Source organism: Trichogramma pretiosum, unplaced genomic scaffold (genome assembly GCF_000599845.2).
Source record: "Trichogramma pretiosum strain Unisexual culture from Peru unplaced genomic scaffold, Tpre_2.0 scaffold1, whole genome shotgun sequence".
Classification (NCBI taxonomy): domain Eukaryota; kingdom Metazoa; phylum Arthropoda; class Insecta; order Hymenoptera; family Trichogrammatidae; genus Trichogramma; species Trichogramma pretiosum.
In genome coordinates this window covers 320,268-340,080 of record NW_019641703.1, presented here as the reverse complement: position 1 = coordinate 340,080, position 19,813 = coordinate 320,268, and the positions used below count along the sequence as shown (strand labels likewise).

Sequence of the window (19,813 nt, the reverse complement as noted above, 5' to 3'; positions counted from 1 at the left end):
TCTTCTTAGTTTGCAAGGTTCGCGCTGTCCGGCAGGACGTGTGTCTGTGTGTACGCGGGACGTTCGGATTCCTCGTGGCCTGTGACTAGACATCGTTTCGCGCGCTGCGTTTACTCGATCAAGTTGAAAGGTTGATACCAATGATAGGTAAGGATTAAATTATTAATTGTTTCTTTTTTTAATTCGTGAATCATACTTGAATATTTAACGTTGGGTGTTAAAATTATAACGCGTCGATGCTTGCTGCATTTTCTTTAGATTGAGACTTTTTTTTATTTTCTTTCTTCCTGCATTGAAATTTCCAAGATTTTTCATCGCGAAATAGTCTAATTTCTCGGATCGCACAGAACGGCGCCTCGTTACCAATACTTGTAATTTCTCAACGATCGTTTCGCATTCGATTTCATTTTGCGCAACAAATATCGCGAAGACAGGAGAGAAAATCGAACGTCGTCGTCGCATCAATCGGTCGCAATTCAGCGTACAACATACATACATACACATTTGCTCGGCATATATGAAAGTCGAGCCTATTATAACCATAGATTATAAACTCCTCGTTTGATGCGACTATCGAGTCTCGTATCGACTATCGCATTCTGCTTTTACTCCTTGCCGAGGAAGGATTCTCGGCAATGATCACGACTTTGATGTGACTTTGACGTTTCGATTTTGTTTCAGCGGATTTGAGAAGATTCGTCGTTTGGCATTCGAAGTTTGTTCGATCACTTGACAAGTATATACTCCTCGTTGTCCCGTGTTTTGAAACAGTGCAAAAGTGTGTATAGTTTTTATGGAACAATTTTGTGTCGTCGTCGTCGTCTTTGTACTAAACAAATATCAAGGTAATGTTCAGAGAATTTTATAAAATATTTTCATTTAGCGTGTTGCTCTTTCACCCGCGTGTATTGATTCAAAAAATTTGGTTGGCATAATCGCTTTGCTTCAATTATTCGCATTTTGACATTGGCACAGGAGCAGACAAATAAGTGTAGAAATTCATGCTGGGTTTTTAAAGAGCCGGTCAATGACCGGTAAGTGATGAAATTTCGAGCATTACCGAGCATAGGAGATCGATTTATGTAACACTTATACAATTTCACGAGCATAAATCTATACGGCTTCTTTCATTTCTCGTACATGGATTAAAATTATTTTTTAATAAGTTAATTAATACGCGAGAAATTTTCAGTTTAAATTTTCTTTTTCGAACATATTTTATTTATTCAATTGAAATTATTTAGTTTTGATATTAATAATGGATTGATCTATCTAAGCCTAATTAATTGTGAAAATAGCGTATCTCTTATCTATCTACGCTCTTATCAACGAATAGAATAAAAATATTTTTTTCAAACTTTCAAGATCTTTGCAGATCTCAAGACATTGTTTGATTACTTTCCAAGTTTTTAAAAAGAAACAAACAAAAAAACAAACAAACTAAAAAAACAAATAAATATGTAAAGAATGTTTGACGATCACTTGAAAAAAATTTCACATCGTATACGTATGCGCCCCTTGAGTGCACTGCAACGTGAGATGCACCGGTGTATGAATGTTTGCTCTTTGTGGACGTCAAGCCGAGAGCAAACGTCATACGGAAAGTGAAAGCGCGAATATGAGTTGCATTTTTTGTGTCGCATGACGTCCATTGAATTCGCGAATTTATCTTACGTTTCGCAAAAATATTTTCATTGCCGCTCACGCAAAAATTAATTTCCGAAATAGCCTCAACAGGTGTTAAGTGGATAAATGTCAACATTGAAATATTGTTATAATTGATGACTGCACAGACGAAACTTTTACCCGCAACGTCACGGTGAATTATTCGCTGAAATAATGCGCGTGAGTTTAGACAACGAAATCAATTACATATGCCGATCTGTTAGGTATGTCAGTGAAAAATTAGTACAGCATCAATTCAGGAACGAAAGCTAAATATATACTCCGTGCAACAATTAAACTGTCGTTTAAAACGCTTGGAAACTCGAGCGCAGGCATCAGTCTTCGATCTTTTCTTTCGATAGACAAACTCGAAAGTTTTAAACTAATTATATACGCACTCTAGCTCGTGCGGCAGACATTCAATTAGATGCAAAATGCATCGACACTTTTACCGATTAATCATATTCTCGTTTCCCTCCACGGCCAAGAGCCTGCACTTCCGATTACATATTTTTTCGAGCTCGTAATATCGCCATTTTTGACCGCTACAACGTACAATTAATCGATTCATTAGACTGCTCGGCACGTATAATGCGTTATATTTTGTGTGCTCGCTACACGCACTAATTGTATCATACGAACAGAAGGAATGTTATAATCGTTTCTTTTTTTGTCAACGCTTTCACCTCTCCGATCGTCGTAATGCGCGCCCATCGTCGCCGTCAACTTCGAACCCGTGCCCGGCTTTATAAGTGAAAGATGCCGGTGGTGTACAAGACACTTGTCGCGTACGCAAAAAAACAGGGCAGCTTGACCGCGCGTACGGATCGTTACGTGTCACTGATGCAAGAGCGATACAGCCGAAATACACTTATGTATTATACGCGCACACGCCTATATACTTACGTATTCGCATTATGTATGAATTCATATTATGTGTAACATACATCCTCTCCTCCAATTACTTCGGAGAGCCGATCTCGCGCGACGATAAATAAACATTCGCAAAAGCGGCGCGATCTCGATCGATATTACGCCCGCGGTTACAGCACCAGCACCAGCACCAGCTGAAATTCCTCGGAGGCTGTGCGCTGTAGTACTCGATAATACTTACGCACACTTAGGTACATTAAAAATGTCTGCGTGAAAGCGATCGGCGCGAAGAGTGTGCCGAGTATACTCGTCAACGGATGCAAGTGTAAGTTTTCGATTTCAGAAATTTCCTTTTTGCGATTTATGTATTTTATCAAAAATGATCAAGCCCTATACAACTAATTGCTCTCGTAACATTTATATTTCATGACTTATACAATTATTTTGACGATACCACTTGCAGATTTACAGATAATGGTAATTGCCATCTAGCGGCAGAGATTAACTTTGATTATGATTGAATTTTCTGAAATGTTTTGAGTGAATCAACACAAAATTAAGTAAATCAGTATCAAAACATTAGTTTCAGATCAAGCTTTTTAAATTTAAGTGTAGAACAAAATCCTTTTTCTTCATTTTTGCATCGAAAATAATGTACTTGATTGAATCTTCATGAATTTTATGTGCAGTTTATGTAAAAAAATAAATCAGCACTGATACATTAATTGCTCCACGAAGGTTTCATGTAAAATTACCTTGAACAAAATACGGTGTCGGTTGTTTTAACTTAAATTAATGCCTATTTTCGCATTGATCTGCATTAAATTTGACGTTTTTTACTACAGTGTAGTTTTTCAGAAAAATATTTTCAGGCAGGCTTCAAAAGTTTTCATCTCGATTCTAGCATCAATTTGTCTTGAACGATAAGCCGTTGCGTAGTTTCAATCGTAGTTTTCCGAATAATGAGCATTTCCTCGCTCGATCGTGCCTGCCTCGTGGTTTCGGGATAATCTCGTCAATTACGTATTACGTCGCCCGAAGAACCGGACGAAGCTCGAGAGCCGAGCTTGTTTATATATATAACAAAAACTGCGCGCCGAGCGAGCAAGCGTAAGCGCGTTCACTCTCACTCTCGATCGAAAACCACTCCGTGCGCTTGTACCGATATCGTTTGCTCTCTCGCGATCGTTTCTCCCACCTTGAGTGAAGGAGCTGCAGCAGCGCATAAAACTTTCGATTTCCTTTGGCGCGCACATCTGGTCGGGCTCGCGCGCGGGGGACCCAAGGCCGTGCGGCGCTGCGCTGCCCGAGGTACGCCAAGACACTCTCGTTTTCACTGCGCTTACCCTCCTCTTTTCCTCCGTCCTCCTGCACCACACGCGATTTATCCTTTCCTCCACTTATTTTCACTTAGGCGTACGTAACTTGTATCTTCCTCGCGCCTACGAGTCCCTGAACCTGCTCGCCTCACACACGTCGTCCTGGAAGTAGATACAAACGAAATACAAATTTTCGAATTGTTCGAGTGCATCCATATTCACTCTCGCCTTAGTGCAGGTCTCTCGATATATGCGCGAACATAGTAATAGTACTGCACATAGACAACTCCACCAACGTTGTTGCCTGTATGTCTGTGTGTGCAAAAATGGTTGCCTGCGGCAGCGCTGCCTCGGCCGCGGTGCACTACTCGCGGAAGTCGCGCGCGGGCGCTCGCGCGTAGAAAGTCTCTCTCTCTGTCTCGCGTGGCGCAGCAGCAGCAACAACAGCCTCGGCTCTGCAACGCGCCTCAGAACAGCCTCACTCGGACGCCGTCTGCCGTCTCGGTCCGAGCCCCTGCAGCAGCTAATACATAAAACAATAGTTCTAGTGTTTACCAATACAGTTTATTATAAATCAATACATTTGTCGAGATAATCAAAAGAAAAGTAAAGAACGGATAAATAGTAAACCGATCTTTCGTGAAAAATGTCCGCCAGCGTGTCGATGCTACGCTGCATCAGTGCCGAGCGCTTCAGCTTCTCACCGAAGACGGCTTACACGGTCGGTCGTTTGGTCTTCCTGGCGATATTCTTCATGTTCTTCTTCTGCTCGGGCTACGTGCTGAGACTGGCCGTCGAGGTGTTCTTCTTCAAGTGTCGCACGCTGCTGCATAGCTGTTAACGCACACAACGCAAACACACACACATATTTATCACACACGATGCGCCTGCTAAATTATCGAAAAAAACGCATCAAGAATTATCATCGCCTCGTTCAAGGTAATGAATTTTGGCTTTGCATTTGTACCGATTTTTTTGTTTTGTTTGGCGTGGCGTGACTTTTTTTGTTTCGTGCATGGTGATCGTCGCGGTGGCGCTGGTGTCAACCATGGCTTTTCTTGGAAGTGAAACCTTTCATTTATTTGTACAACAAAGGACCAAGTGGTGTCGAGCCTAAAGTGTTATTTTCCACGTCGTTGCACCGCATGTGATTTGGAAGATCCTCGAGCTCATTGTTTGTCTCCTTGACACATGCACATAAGCATACACACATGGAGTGTCATTCCCAACGTATGCTCGTTTAATGTATATAAGCGTGCGCAACGCCTCTCGTCGCACCGTGTGGTGCATTTATTTTCTCATTAAAAAACTGAAAGTGGCATCTCTCACCAAAGCTGTGTGTGCAAAAATGACAAATAGAGAGATTACTTTCTTCGTGTGCATCATTAGCGCGTCCGTTTTTAAGAATAATTTAGCGCGAGATTTGTGCAAGATTATTTTTATCGAGCGAAGCCGAAAGTTGGTATATTAACGATGGATTTTCACCGAGTCATTAAATTTAGATTACGAGAAAAAGTTGTGTTGTGGACTAATCACTTGCATAACGTTTGTATGTATAGACGATGATTTCGCTGTTTGTGTATGAAAGTAACGCGCATTAACAATTTTTCAGAAAATCTCGTATGAATTTTGACAGCTAACGACACGTACTGCTGCGGTTTCTACTAATTCTATACATCTTATGCCAAATTTTGCGAATCGGAAAACATAATAATCTTATTATCGAATAGTCCAATACGCTCGCCGCAATCCTCGACTTCATCGTAACGAGAAGCTTGTAAATCTTTTGTGTTATCACACGAGCGCACCTCGCGTCCAGCCAAACTCGTTCGACTTCGCTTTCACTCTCGTTCTCGTGTAATGGCCTCGCATGTATGTATACTTGCGTGCAGTAAGTGAGTGTGTGTACGCGATCATTTCACGCTGACCGGCCACTATACGTACATATCTACGTTGCCACATACGCACACACACACAGACGTGAAATGCACTTTTATTGCGCGAGTTCGTTTACCGCACTCACTTTGAGCCGCTGGAGCTCAAATGGCACATGGTACTCGTTAATCAATTTATTATATGCATCCCGCGGTGTTAACGTTTGGAAAAATGATTGATTGATGGACGATGATTGATTTTGTTATGAATTTTTTTATTGTTTCTATTAAACGAAAGTAAAAATCATTTCTTTTTACAAAAGTGTAGATTAATTATCTAAAAATATGTCACAGAGGAATGAATTTTCTTTTGGAGATGCATAATATTTTTGCTTCGATGTGAACTTAGATGGCAAGGTAAATTTGTAACTTTTTTGTCAGTAACTGCACCGACAACTTGTAAAACTGGTTTTCCTTCATAGGAATACGCAAATAGAAAATATTTTGAAATCTTTCGAGGTGTACTTGTGTAATGAATGAGAGCGAGTGACCAGAAAAAAGTTTTCCAACATATTTATGAAATATTCATCCAAGTTTTTACTCGATGATAATAACTATGCAAGATTCGCTAACTGGCACTAAGTATTGAGTAATGAATTGACGATTACTTGCAAAAATGACAAAGAAAGCATTCGTGCAGGACTAAATGCCTCTGGTGTCTCAGTTTTACTTTAAAACCTATTGATTAAGAACAATTCGTCGATAAGTATCGAGTACAATGACATTGGAAAAGGTCAGCTGTAATGTTTGCGTTCGACTCGATGCAGTATAATTAATACTAATTTTTTGCATGTCCTTTATTAGCTTTCTTAGAATCTACTATTTTCCTCGTGTTCTATTTTCAAATTTTTGTTCGAGCTTTTCAGTGTCGCTATTTCCAACAATGAATATTGTTCGCGTTCACAACGCAAACAAACATACTTATTAAAATATATGAAAAAAAATATGAAAGTTTTATTCACGTCATGAGTCTTTTTTAAAAAAAATTAAGCAATTCATTTCGCTTTTACAATGGAAAAGAAACTGTCTTAGCATTTAAAATTCTCTACGCACCTGCTTCATTTGTTTCTGTTCACAAGTAGAAAAAAACACTAAATGAGCAAGGCGAAGCTTTTCTCGTCTATTGAGGTTAAATTTATGACATACGTTTAGTTGCATGCAATGCTGTGGTTGATATGAAAAATGCATTTGAATTTTCAAGTGAAATCTAGGAATTGAATGGCCGCTAGTTGCGTACAGTTTATTTGTGGTATTCCGCAATATCCAAATAATGAAAATGCAATCTATGATTTCAATCGATTCGCAAATACATACTCAGAAACTTCATAGCGAAATTATAGTTATTATTTCGAAGATTGCATTATTGATAGAACGTATTTATTACCTCATTGAAATTATATCGTTTATCGAATAGAAAGCCATTTTTGATTCATTTTCATTACGTAAGCTAATAATGCGTATTAGCAAAAAAAGACTTATTCATCATCATATACCGTTCAAGATGATAAATTTTTTTCATTATTTCAGATGAATCCAAGGTCGCAGATGGCAGCGAAGCTATACCTTACTTTCCTACTGATAATTGTATACATCTTCACATGTGATGCCGACAGACTGCCAAAAGTCAATAAATATTTGGAAGTTGAAGATTTAACTTCGGGCGCAGAGATAGAGAGGAAGAAAAATTACGAGGCCAACGATAAATTGTCCGATGTACAACCATTAGGAGTTTTATACAATTACAGGAGAATACCAAGAAGTCCCCAGAGCGATGCAGAAATTTCGGCAAAAAGCTCGGCAAAAAGCTCGGTAAAAAGTCAAGTAACGGGCAAAAAAGCTCGTAAAGTTGAAAAAAAGCCGCAGAGACCTGGATTTTTATGGACCATAGCTAAATCTACTTTCGAGGTTTGTAATATCTTGAATAAAAACAGAGTATCGATTTGTCAAAAGTATGAGCACCTTAATTGAAAAAAATTACTGGTAGAAATGCTTAAAATTTAATTGCTACTCTTTGACTTAAGTAGTAGTAAGGTTCAGAACCACGAGGGGGGCCGGTAAATTTTCACAAAACCATTTCTGATTTATACAATTTTTTTACTTTTCCACTTGCAGATATACAGATCCTCGCCATCTAGTGGTGAGGCCTTGAAGTGATTGATCGCTTTTAAAGTAGCTGAAAACTGGTCAACATTTTTTAAAAAAATCACTTTTAAATTTGCTTGAATATTTGTAATATAATCATAACAGAAAAAGTTGATGATCGTGTATATTAAAAAATTTTAAATTATAATATTATGGTTATTTGAACACTATATTAATATTGAGCATTTCAAGTAGGAATAGAACTGCATACATCCCAAGATAGATGTACTTCAATTTTTATTAAGTTTTATATTGACGAAATACTACGTAATTACGTACTTTCAACAACTTAATACGCAAATTGGAAGGCTTTGACAGTCCATAAATTTATCATTCAATTGTATAATAATTGAAATGAAAGAGGCGCCGAAGCTGCGCAATAACGCGAAAATCTTTCCCGAGAGATTTGAAAGTCTCGCCAACCAATCATTGAAGTCACTGTTTGCATGGAAAAGACTTTCGGAGATTATCTTCCCATTAACTTTTTTGCCATTTCTTTTTGAATCATCTTTACTTCTCGTAATAAAGTCACACTCCGTAATTTTATGGTAATGTTGCAGTGCTGTTGAATAACCTCGAAGTTACAGTGATTGATCGTTCATTCAGGCAACGGACAGTTGAATAAATCGTTAAAATAGCCTTTGAAGTAAAAAGTGCATTTAAATTTGTATAGTGATAGTATATTAGGGGCCTAGAGAAGCAATAAAAAATTTTTTAAAAATACATCTCTGGTCGCGATCGTGTCGAAATAAATAGTTAGTAAATTGCATAATGCAATGACGCTTTATTTTCTTTGTATTACACATGGAAAATGAAAAAAAAATCGCACCATTTTGATACGCTAATAATTTCATAACATACTTCAATCATTCAATTTTGAATCATCTTGTTGAATCAATTATAGTTTTAATTCGTAATTAGAACTTAATTGAAACCTTTTCTATATGTTTTTAGTGTTTTAACAAACAAATATTTCATAGATTTACACACTTTTAAATTTATATTTAAATTATTTGTCAAATAAAATACAATATTTAAAATTATACATTAGAAAGTTGATAACTTTAATTATTTAAAAATTCATTTATAATTTTTAAAAATGAGACGGATAATAATAACTGTACATCGTAACTTAACATTTCTGCAACAATTGCATGATTCAACTCCTATTTATATGCTGTTGTAAAGACACCAGTGACTAGCGGGTTGCCAATGAACCAGGCACTGTTTTTCATTCATTTCTGCTAACCGGTCTTTCTCTGTTACATCACTCGTTCACCTGAACTCTATTTTATTGTACCTTAAATTAGAAATGATCAAAGAATTAATTAGTTTTTTGTTCTTTTTTTGGAATGAAATTTAATGTAAAACTTCTAATAATCAATACTTAAATAAGTTTAATATTTTTGAAAACTGATGATACGAAATTAAGTTTCAATCAAATGTATTTTTATAATTTCGTGATAATATTTACTATAAATATTCATTACACAACAAAAAAAGTAATTTCGATTAACTTTATTTGACTTTATGCAATCAGTGAAACCATAAATCAGTGAAGCATAAATGAGACTGGTGATCATTTATTAATATACAATCAAGAAGCCATCCAATTTAAATTTTAACAATCTGGTTGAACAAAAAAGTTTATACTCACGAAATGAAAATGCGGGCACGAATTTTTAATGCAGCGCACGCGAAGCAAGCATTACTTTTTCACAAAAACCTCAACGTTGTAATGTAATTTAAATTGCCCTCTTCGCGTGCGCCAAACGCATATCTCAGAAGATCCGAAAATCATTCGCGTTGCGGCACTTATGTGTGTACCTTATATACCGCAAGACGAATCGAGCCCGCACTTTTTTTTTCGAGATTGGCCCAAATTCAATGCAGTGCAAGAGCGTTCATTTACATAATATCTCATTACTCTTCTTGCCCGACGGTTATCACGCAATATTCGAGCACGCGTGAGCAGACATGTGTTTCAATTTTTCAATAAATCGATCTGTTATTTTCTTTCTCATTTACTGTTCACAAAAAATAAGTAAAAAAAATTGTAAAACGTTTCAGACTTTCAACGATACCAGATCAGCCATAAGTCAAATTCGCGGTGTGCTCAATAACGCCATCGACTTCGATGGTGCGAACAAACCGAAAAAGACGAGTGGAAAATCAACGAACGGCAGCCAAGGCAAAGAAAAAAAAGAAGGAGAAGAAGAGGAAATGAAAAAAACTGACCCAAGCGTCATAATGGGTATTATTAGAAGAAATGTGAAGGGCCTGGTCCGCTTGTTTGGAATCGAATGGAGGGACGCCATGGAAGTAAGAGATACTGCTACTTGAGTACTCGTGCTGAAACTTTTGACAATTGTTCCAACTTTGATGGGAGACGACTTGACCGTGATGATGACTGAGCGAAAAATTAGAAATTAAATCTACCACAGGAAAAACTGGCCAACGACGATGGCGACGACGAAATGATCTCGATTATTTAGATATAATCCTGATCGCAATTTGTACTTAATGCACGACGATAAATTGTATTATTTCATGCGACGTTAAAGGTTGTAGCCTCTCGTGTTCTCGTGTAGCAGGTCTATATCCGCGAGTCAAAGCTCCCGCGCGCGCGCGAGAAACAATTTTCTTGATTAATTTCGCGAGCCAGGTGAACATTGCGAAAAAGTAATTTATCCGTTACGTAAAGCCGGCGGTTCTCGTTGCCTTCCAAATTGCACTTTCGTTTAAATTTATGGCCGTGTAGACGCGCGTAGGTACACGTGTATATAAGTTCGCCCGCCCGTTCCTATTATGCATTGTATACGTGCATAATTGCCTTTTGATGCATCTTTTAATATGCGGTATAATATTGTGCATACACGCGTATTTTGTGATTATCGATTTTAAGATTTCTTGACATCTACGAGCGTGTATGTAACGACAACGAAGGAGAAAAAATTCGTTCGAAGGGTTAATGGACATGATTTGATGGAAGACTTGACATTTTAAGATCGTGTACGTGGAGACTTTTTAAAATAAAAGCACTCGACAGATGACATAAATTTGACAGGCCGAAGTATCGGTGCATGCGTGAGTTACACGGGAAAAATGAAGTATTTAATGTACTTGCATATATGGTTCAGCGATTGAATTTTTTTCTTTCCTACGTATGATATACCTCACAAGTGGATTCTTATCCTCAAAGTACATACATTAACGAGGATCGCGTGCCTCTGATCCGAAACGATTAAAAGCTGTGCTTATTAAAAATTTTCTCGTATAATCTGCATATCGTGCGAAGGATTGAGACGTCACGCGAGCTCACTTTACTCGACAGGTTGCTTAAGAGACAATGCATTTACGTCGATACAATTTTGTTACATTTTTACTCACTAATGATTTCAACACTGTTTCAAAATACAATTTTGTTTATTTTTATTAATTTGACCGTTTTATGTTCACAGCAATCGAAGAAAAACGCCGCAGAGTTCAGAAGGGAGCTTGGCAACTCGATCGGTGGATTTCTGCAAGATAACCCGAAGAATTATCCGAAGAACTGAAACGACTGACGTTTTACATTCTGATTTTGCTGATTTGCTCATCGCTGATTGTGGAAAATTTCAATAGGTGTACTTTATGTTTTATGGTATAAAGGAATCCGTGTTTGTCTTCATAAATTGCCAAAGACTTTAGTGGAAAAATAAAAGGCTGAATGTATTTTTATTGATAGAATTGTTATCATTAAAAATATTGTTTGCAGCGCGTATAATTTAGATTTTGTGAAAATTGAAATTTCGTCTCCTTGACAAGCTTTTGTAAGCCTCTTAATCCCGAGGGTTTGTGTTTATAAGTTTAGAAAATGTATTTTAGACACTTTTTGTAATGTGAAAGGAAAAATACTTCAACTGTTTTGTTAGTTTTTTATTTTACGAGTTATGTTTTAGGATTTGTAAATATTTATTTTGTATCACTCATGTGTAACAGAAAATACGTTTATGAAAATTATAGATTATTAACTAGGTTGTAATATATTTTAGTTTTAAATACAATTTTTGGAAAGTGTATACTGCTATAGACATCGATACTGCAGTATTGGTTTTATTAATTCTTAATTAATCTTTGTTCAATATAAGTGAATAAAAAACGAACAAAAAAGAAATAAATATCTCAACAATCTTCATTTCGACGAAACCATCGCTCGGTGAAATTTACTTTTTCGGAAACTTCACTATAATGCAGCCTGCAGGTAACGAACTTCAAGCTCGGTTTGTTTCGAAGATCCACTACTTTCGATAAAAAGCAACGCATACTTTTGAGCAAAACGTCAGCGCGCGATCAGCGTTCGAGAAAATTTATGTGTTATCGATGGATACCTCTTTTGGAGTCAAATGTACCTTAAAAGTTGGCGAAAAAAAGTAAAAGTTCGCCTCCGACGTGTGTATCGAGGAATACATCAGTGTATAAGCAAAATTTCATCTTCGAGTGTGCTCGGCTGTTGCTGCTGCTGCAAGTCTGCGATTACCCAACAACCATATTGTAGTATAGAGACTTATACACATTGTGTGTAATAAATTTCGTATTCCAGCGTTATAATAATAATGCAGGTCGATCGAGCGTGCGCATAACAATATTGTAAAAAAAAAAAAAAAAAGAAAAAGAGGAAACGTCTGTAACGTCTCAATTATCATTTCACGTGTAGGATCGAAGCAAGACAAAAGAATAATAAAATACACACGAAAAAGAATCACGTGTCGTGCCGTGCACTTTTTCGTGTATTTTGGTGATTATTCTCGTCATATGTGCTGCTTCATGTATTATTCAGTTCGATATCGCGCTTGGCTATGTAATGCACGTATTTAAAGAAGAACGAACGAATGAAAAGTAGAAGTAACGGTCCAAGAACTAAAAGTGGAAAATAAGTTTGTGTTCCTTTTTTTGATTGTTTCACTCCGTAAATCAACCTGTATATCCCGCGCTACTAATGAAAATATATTACTCGTTTGCCTCTTGGATTTTGACGTTACTGACAAAGGACTTAACAACGGCGAATAACGAGCCTATATATACGATATAGCTCCAATCGCACCACTATAGGGTGTCGCGCGTTTATATATATACGACACGACACATCGTTAGGCTCGAAATTATATAAATCGAGCTTGGAGGAATGATGAGGCGCGCACACACTCGATCGATTGATTTATAGATCGCGTGAAAATTCGTTTGTTGAATAACCGATCCAATTCCACTGGATAAAGTGCAGTTCTGATTCGCGAGGTTCAATGAATTTGATCACTCGAATGAATCATTTTATTATAAAAGGAAGAGCATGCCACCGACACGATACAAGCCCTTATTTTATTTTATTTAAGCGTTCACAATGGACCGCTACCCAATAAAATCGATAATAAACGTGAGTATCAATTTCAATTATCCTTCAAAATTTCCCATCCGAGGCTGCTGCAGAATTATGAGTTATTTGCACGGCTGTGATCTATCGGTTCTATTACGGAATAGGATATATGAATGCATGACGGAGGCTGGAAATATAACTGCGTCGATGCGATCAAAGTAAATATCAGGGACTCGTAAAGAATTGAATGCCTCCCTTTTTTATATTATCAAATATTTAATATTACCAAATATTAATTAAATATTCATTTATTTTTTTTAGTTATTCTCTACTTAATATAATTTAAATAATGTAACTTGAATTTAGAACAAGTTAAACTTTTCAAACTTATCAAAAGATGGAGAAATGCAAACGCGCAAGTAAAAGCCCCTAGTTATCCTAACTGGCATTACATGTCCTAAAAATGTAAACTTCCTTGTGTAGGAAGATAAATGAGATAGAAGAAATAGGGAACATGAGATGTCGGGCAGCATATCAGTTGAATAATTCATCGATAGATGGCGTTAAGTAAAATTTCGAAAATACACAAGAGAAATAATCAAGTTAAGTAAATATGTATAAGGTGACCGGAAATAATTCTGTCTAATTATTTTTCAAATAGTTTAAATGGCTTTAAAACCGTACAGAATGCCATTTTCTGAGTTGCAGGATTTTTGTATTGATTAAGTCCAGGCAGAACGTTTTTTAAACGTTCCTACTACGTTGTATACATTCAGAAACGAAATTTAGGGGTGGACATTTAAACGTTTCTGGAAGGTTCTACAAACGTTTTTTACACTTTTTTCTGAAACGTTCCAAGGTTTCCAATCTAACCTTTCAGTAACGTTATAAAAACGTATTGTGCTATTAGGGTACTTTCAAATTTTTCTTCGGCTCCAGCCCACACAGGATCGCTTTTATTCTTTAATCGTCCTTGTTTGTCAAATACACCCATGTCCCTCATCACATCTATTATTTTTTCTGTTGAAACAGAACGTTTTAACCCTGTTTTTTTATAAATTAGACATATTTACCAAACTTTATTACTTCTCTTGTGGAGTCTGAAAATTCTACTTGACACAGTCTACCTATGACTTAACTACAAGATTGACTGTCGTTTCAGGGAGATTTACACTAATACATATTAATAATTCCATTGTGAATGTCTTGAGTAGGGATGTGCTTCGAGTACTTGACTCGATTAAATCAAGTTGTTTTTCAAGTACTAGACTCGAACTTGACTTTTTTTGTTACAACTAAGTAAATGATGAATTAACAAAACTATGAATGCCTCTTTTCCATGAGCATACTCTTAAATATTATTTTCTTGTAACGCTCGTATTTTTACAATACGTATACATTGTATACAGTGGCAGATTAGAAAAAGTGCTACCCCCCCGAAATTTCAAAAGCATTTATATGAGATTTCGAATTGATGAAAGTATTAAGGAAAAGAAACGTTCTGTAATGTAGTAAGGACTTTAACTCATTTTCGAAAAAGTAAAAAATCTGATTCCATGAAAACACCACAACGGCAGTCAAGAAAGGTAACAAACGTGTAATGATATTTAATATCAGGTAAGAATTAATCATTTCAATTTTTATTGCAATTTTTGATAACCATATATATTTAAGTATCTATCCATATTTACGATTGACAATCATCATTACTTCTCCAAATTGTAGCTTCCATAAACTTTGCCTTCTACATGAACTGTCTGTTGGTGCCTAATCAGAGTAAATTTCAGTCCAAATTTCTTTTTGCACTTGTCGCATGCGAAATCTTTACGACCTTCGTGGACTGTATTTTGGTGTCTGATCAATTTCGATCTTTGTCCAAATTTTTTCTCGCACTTGTCGCATGCAAAATCTTTGCGATTTTCGTGTACTGCCATTTGGTGGGAAAGCAAAGTCGATTTTTGTCCAAATTTCTTGTCGCACCTGTCGCATACGAAATTTCTGCGACTTTCGTGTATTGTTTTTCGGTGTTTGTTCAGATTGCTTTGATCCCCAAATTTCTTCCCGCATTTATCGCGTGCGTACATCTTATGAACTTCATGTACAGTCCTTTGGTGCCTCAACAACTCTGATTTGTATGCAAATTTTCTCTCGCACTTGTCACACGCGTAATCTTTGCGACCTTCGTGTACTGTCTTTATGTGCACAAACAAGGTCGATTTTTGTCCAAATTTCTTCTCACAATAGTTGCATGTAAAATCTTTACGACCTTCATGAACTATACTTTGGTGTCTGATCAATTTTGATTGTACCCCAAATTTTTTCTCACATTCGTTACATGCATAATCTTTGCCATCTTCATGTATTGTTTTTTGGTGAAAAAGTAAAGCCGATTTATGTAAAAATTTCTTCTCACACTTTTCGCATGGATAATCTCGACGACCTTCGTGGACTGTTTTTTTGTGTTTAATCAAATTACTTAGATCTCCAAATTTCTTGTCGCATTTGTCGCATGCATAATCTCGAAGACCTTCGTGAACGGTTTTTTTGTGTTTTATTAAAGAGCGTTTAATCCCAAATTTCTTTTCGCACCTGTCGCATGTGAAATCTCTGCGATTTTCGTGGACTGTTTTTCGGTGTTTGTTCAGATTGCTTCGATCCCCAAATTTCTTATCGCAATTGTGGCATACGTAATCTTTCCGACCTTCGAGTACTATTCTTTGGTGCTTCGACAAATCTGATTTAATTCCAAATTTCTTGTCACAATTGTTGTATTCGTAATCTTTACGACCTTCATGTACTACCATTTGGTGTGAGAGCAAATTCGATTTTAGTTCAAATTTTTTTTCGCACTTGTCGCATGCGAAATCTCTACGCCCTTCATGGGTTGACTTTTGATGCAAGAGCAAACTTGATTTATTTCCGAATTTTTTCCGCAATCGTCACATAAGTAATCTTTTTGGACTTTGAAGGCGAAATCTTTCCGACCTTCGTGTACTGTCTTTATGTGCACATGCAAACTATGTTTATTTCCAAATCTTTTAGCGCATTTTTCACATAAGTAATCTTTGAAAACGTCATGGAATATTTTTTTGTGCTTGAGTAAAGTTGATTTATTATCAAATTTCCTCTTGCACTTGTTACATGTGAAATCTTCGTGTTTTTTGTGTACTAATTTTTGGTGCACAAACAAACTCGATTTTTTCACAAATTTCTTCTCGCATTGGTGGCATGCAAAATCTTTTGTGCTTTTGTGTACTGATATTTGGTGTCTACTCAAATGACTTCGGAACTCGAATTTCTTTTCGCACTTGTCGCATTCGTAATTTTTTTGTTGATTGTGAATTATGTCTCGGTGTATTATCATGCTTGATTCTAGTTCAAATGCCTCCTGACAAATATCACAAACATATTTTTTGTCGTTCGAAACAATAATGTCGTGTTCACTTAAATTAATGTCTGAGACTACCTCCTCGGTTTTATCCTCACTTTTATCCATTTTAGTACTTAAAATAAACGATATCGAATCTTCTATTTAGTGCCACGGACATTAAATAAGATAAAATTATCTGTTTGTATTATGGTTTCTTTGTCGAGAACGATCATATTCAAATTAATTTGTTTATACTGTAAACATGATCACTATGTCGAAGGACAATGTGAAAATCGTTTATGAGCATATTGTTTACAATTGAGTATTCGATTTATCTGTTTATAAATTGTCTTTAGAATATTTAAAACAATTTAAATTTAATGTAATTTAATACAATTTTGTGACAATTTCTCCAGGAATTTTCTGGACTTCTAAAACTAAGTACCGTGAAACAAAATAAAAGCAAGAACTGCACTGACATCCTAAACAGCCGCTGCTTTATAGACTAAGCAACCCGTTGTCAAGCAATGTTTATCCGGGTCCCAAGCAAATGCTGCTTGGCTTTCAAAGCTAACTATGATTTTCAATTAGCCAAGAAAATGTCATAGGCTCAACGAGGCAGAAATCTGTCTTATTCATACCCACCGAATCGATTTTTTATTTACACACATTCATTCATAAATATTTCAAATAATTTTTTTGGATTTTTCGGACTGTTGCTCATATTTTGTTAAATGATCGATTATCTGGTAAATTTTTAATTTATTAGCGTTCGTACACAAAAATAGGAATCATTCGCAGAAGGAAACTCTTCTCACAAGCAACGGTTAGTTTTTCTCGCGTCCAACAACATTAGCGATTATTTCAGCGTTTCATCTCCTGCATACAAATTTTACGACAATCTACGAGCAAAATATTAAAGCCGGACTAAGGTCGATTTACGGGCGAGAAAGTCTCGTTGACATATAATAAAATTTGACGGAACATTCCGCACATCAAAGCTCGACGATTGGAACGGCGCGCGGCTATCAGCGCTAATTTCATTAGACGATCGCGCCGAGTACGGTCGTATTTTAGACGCACGCGATATTATAGCATAACCCAAGGTATTTAGTGACTTTCTTTATGAATTTTCCCGCGGGCGAGGTTAATACGCGTATGAATTATTGTGTAATATTTAGAAAATCGACCGATTGATAAGACTTTATCAAATCGCGAATGTATAATATGCGCGTGCGCGCAAGGAGAGAAAGTGTCGCACACGCGCGAGTACGTCGAGTCTTTTTATTTTTCGAACTCACGCACGATTTGTGCAACAGCGACGCAGCAGCGTAGCTCCTTTTTTGCGGCCGATTTTTCGGGCTCCCGAGTCTAATTTTAAGCAACGCAACGCGCACACAGCAGGAAATCGAGATTAATTATTTTTTCCGAGTTATACCTTGCCGCGGCGCGATCGAATGAAAGGGACATATACGTATGCAACAAGCCCAAGCGTGCACGTATACAGCGGGGCAATAATCGCGCTCCGAAGTTTACGATTCGTCACAACGAGTTCGAAAATCCGATTTATATGTGTTTTAAATTTTCATCGCGCAAAATTACGCAATGCAGTGTGTACGCGTAAGTATAATCGTTGCGCCACGGCAAGCTCGTGATATCAGTTTCACTCCGATATATAATTGTATACGATCCGAGATGCATAACGATCTACACAATATCCCTCCAGGATAATTTCTTTTTTTTCTCGACTCTCCTCTTTCAATTTCCATCCTTTCATATACACGCATTATAAATCTCTTATGCGACGAAATAATGCAGCTCCTCTCGATCGCTCATACTGTACACGTTACGGAAAAATGCCGGAGAGAAAAATATTTATCTCGAGATTCCTCTACCCCGTGGCTTGCGCACGCGTTGTTGTTGTTCCATGCACGAGCAGTCGCTGCCGCCGCCGCTGCTGCCTCGAAGGCAAAAAAATCGAGGCTCGACGACGCACCGCTGCTCGACTCGCGCACAAAGATAAAGAAAGAAAAAAGTATCGCTTTCGCGTGCGCGCGCGTGCTCGAGTGTCAACCTCCGAGCTACTAGCGCGATTTCTCTGATTTTATCGGGAAAATTTTTCATCGATACATTATATACACACACTCTTCATTCTCACTTGCTACCGGGTTGCTGCTGCTGTTGTTGCTACTGTTCAGTTGACCTTCCCCAATTAATGATGGCGAACTTTGGTGCTATTATGTACACAAAAGACAAGGAAACTTTTTTGTCTTCATTCTCAGCGTTCCGCGTTCGAGCCACTGTGAAGTCGAAGTTGCTATCGTTATATCTTTCTTTCTCTCGCCCTCTATATGTAATACTGCCGTCGTCGTCGTCGTCGTCGCGAGGCCGCAAGATTTACGCAATTCTCCTCAAATTGACACGGGCATTTAACCGGCCCGGCGCGTCGACGCGCGCAGTTAAGATAATAGTTTATAAAATCATCAATCCGCGTTTAATAAATCTCCAATCTCAACCCCGAGCGCGCGAGTAAGTGCATAAAAGTACATTACGCGGAGCTGCGGCAGTCGAAATAATGAGCGAAATTCGCGTGCGAGTGCAGCTTTTGAATTCCAGCCAAGTGCGGGGCGTGGGCATGTGCGCTCGTACAGATATACACATACGGAGACTCGTAAAGACGCAGTGCACATAGGCCACCGGTTACAGAATATAAAGAAAGAAATCGAGTAACGTATATAACGTTGTACATATATCGGCTGCATCCTTATAACTGGGCTCTCCTGTATTATTCGCTTATATAACCGCGACTACACGTCGCGGGCGTATTATAAACATTTTTTTTCTGAAGGCGGTACATTACTTCGTCAAAAGCTCCGAGGTATTTTTATTCCGGGTCCAAAATGTCGAGATATAGAAAAAAAAGGAGAATAATCACGCGGAAAACTTACGGAATCATTAAACAGAAAAGAAAAAAACTCATGAATATTCTTTTTATACAAGCGCCGAATAGTTCGACGTACACAAATTCAATTACGCGTCATGATTATGCGCCTCTTTCGCGCGCTTTGATCAACCGGATCTACGAATACGCGCGCACATGAGCGTATAATACGAAATTTTTCATTTTGCCTACTGGATAGCAATCGCGGTTCTATATTGT

At 37.3% G+C, this 19,813-nt stretch overlaps 1 protein-coding gene across 2 annotated transcripts; it reads left to right on the top strand.

Moving 5' to 3' along the window:
- Positions 1 to 723: 723 nt before the first annotated feature.
- Positions 724 to 12,080, top strand: LOC106655448. 2 transcript variants are annotated; one of them, XM_014375847.2, is made up of 4 exons: positions 724 to 845; positions 7,319 to 7,696; positions 10,004 to 10,255; positions 11,395 to 12,080. In XM_014375847.2, exons 2-4 carry the CDS (start codon positions 7,319 to 7,321, stop codon positions 11,488 to 11,490), a joined length of 726 nt encoding a protein of 241 aa, XP_014231333.1. In that variant the 5' UTR covers positions 724 to 845; the 3' UTR covers positions 11,491 to 12,080. The 2 variants fall into 2 exon arrangements, with proteins under 2 accessions (XP_014231333.1, XP_014231328.1); XM_014375842.2 differs by lacking the exon at positions 724 to 845 and adding an exon at positions 4,708 to 4,796.
- The last annotated feature ends 7,733 nt before the right edge of the window (positions 12,081 to 19,813 follow it).

Coding starts and splice junctions, on each gene's coding strand:
- LOC106655448 (XM_014375847.2), top strand. CDS start 7,319: ATGAATCCAAGGTCGCAGATGGCAGCGAAGCTATACCTTACTTTCCTA. Junction 7,697..10,003: donor TAGCTAAATCTACTTTCGAG/GTTTGTAATATC, acceptor AAAACGTTTCAG/ACTTTCAACGATACCAGATC. Junction 10,256..11,394: donor AATGGAGGGACGCCATGGAA/GTAAGAGATACT, acceptor TTATGTTCACAG/CAATCGAAGAAAAACGCCGC.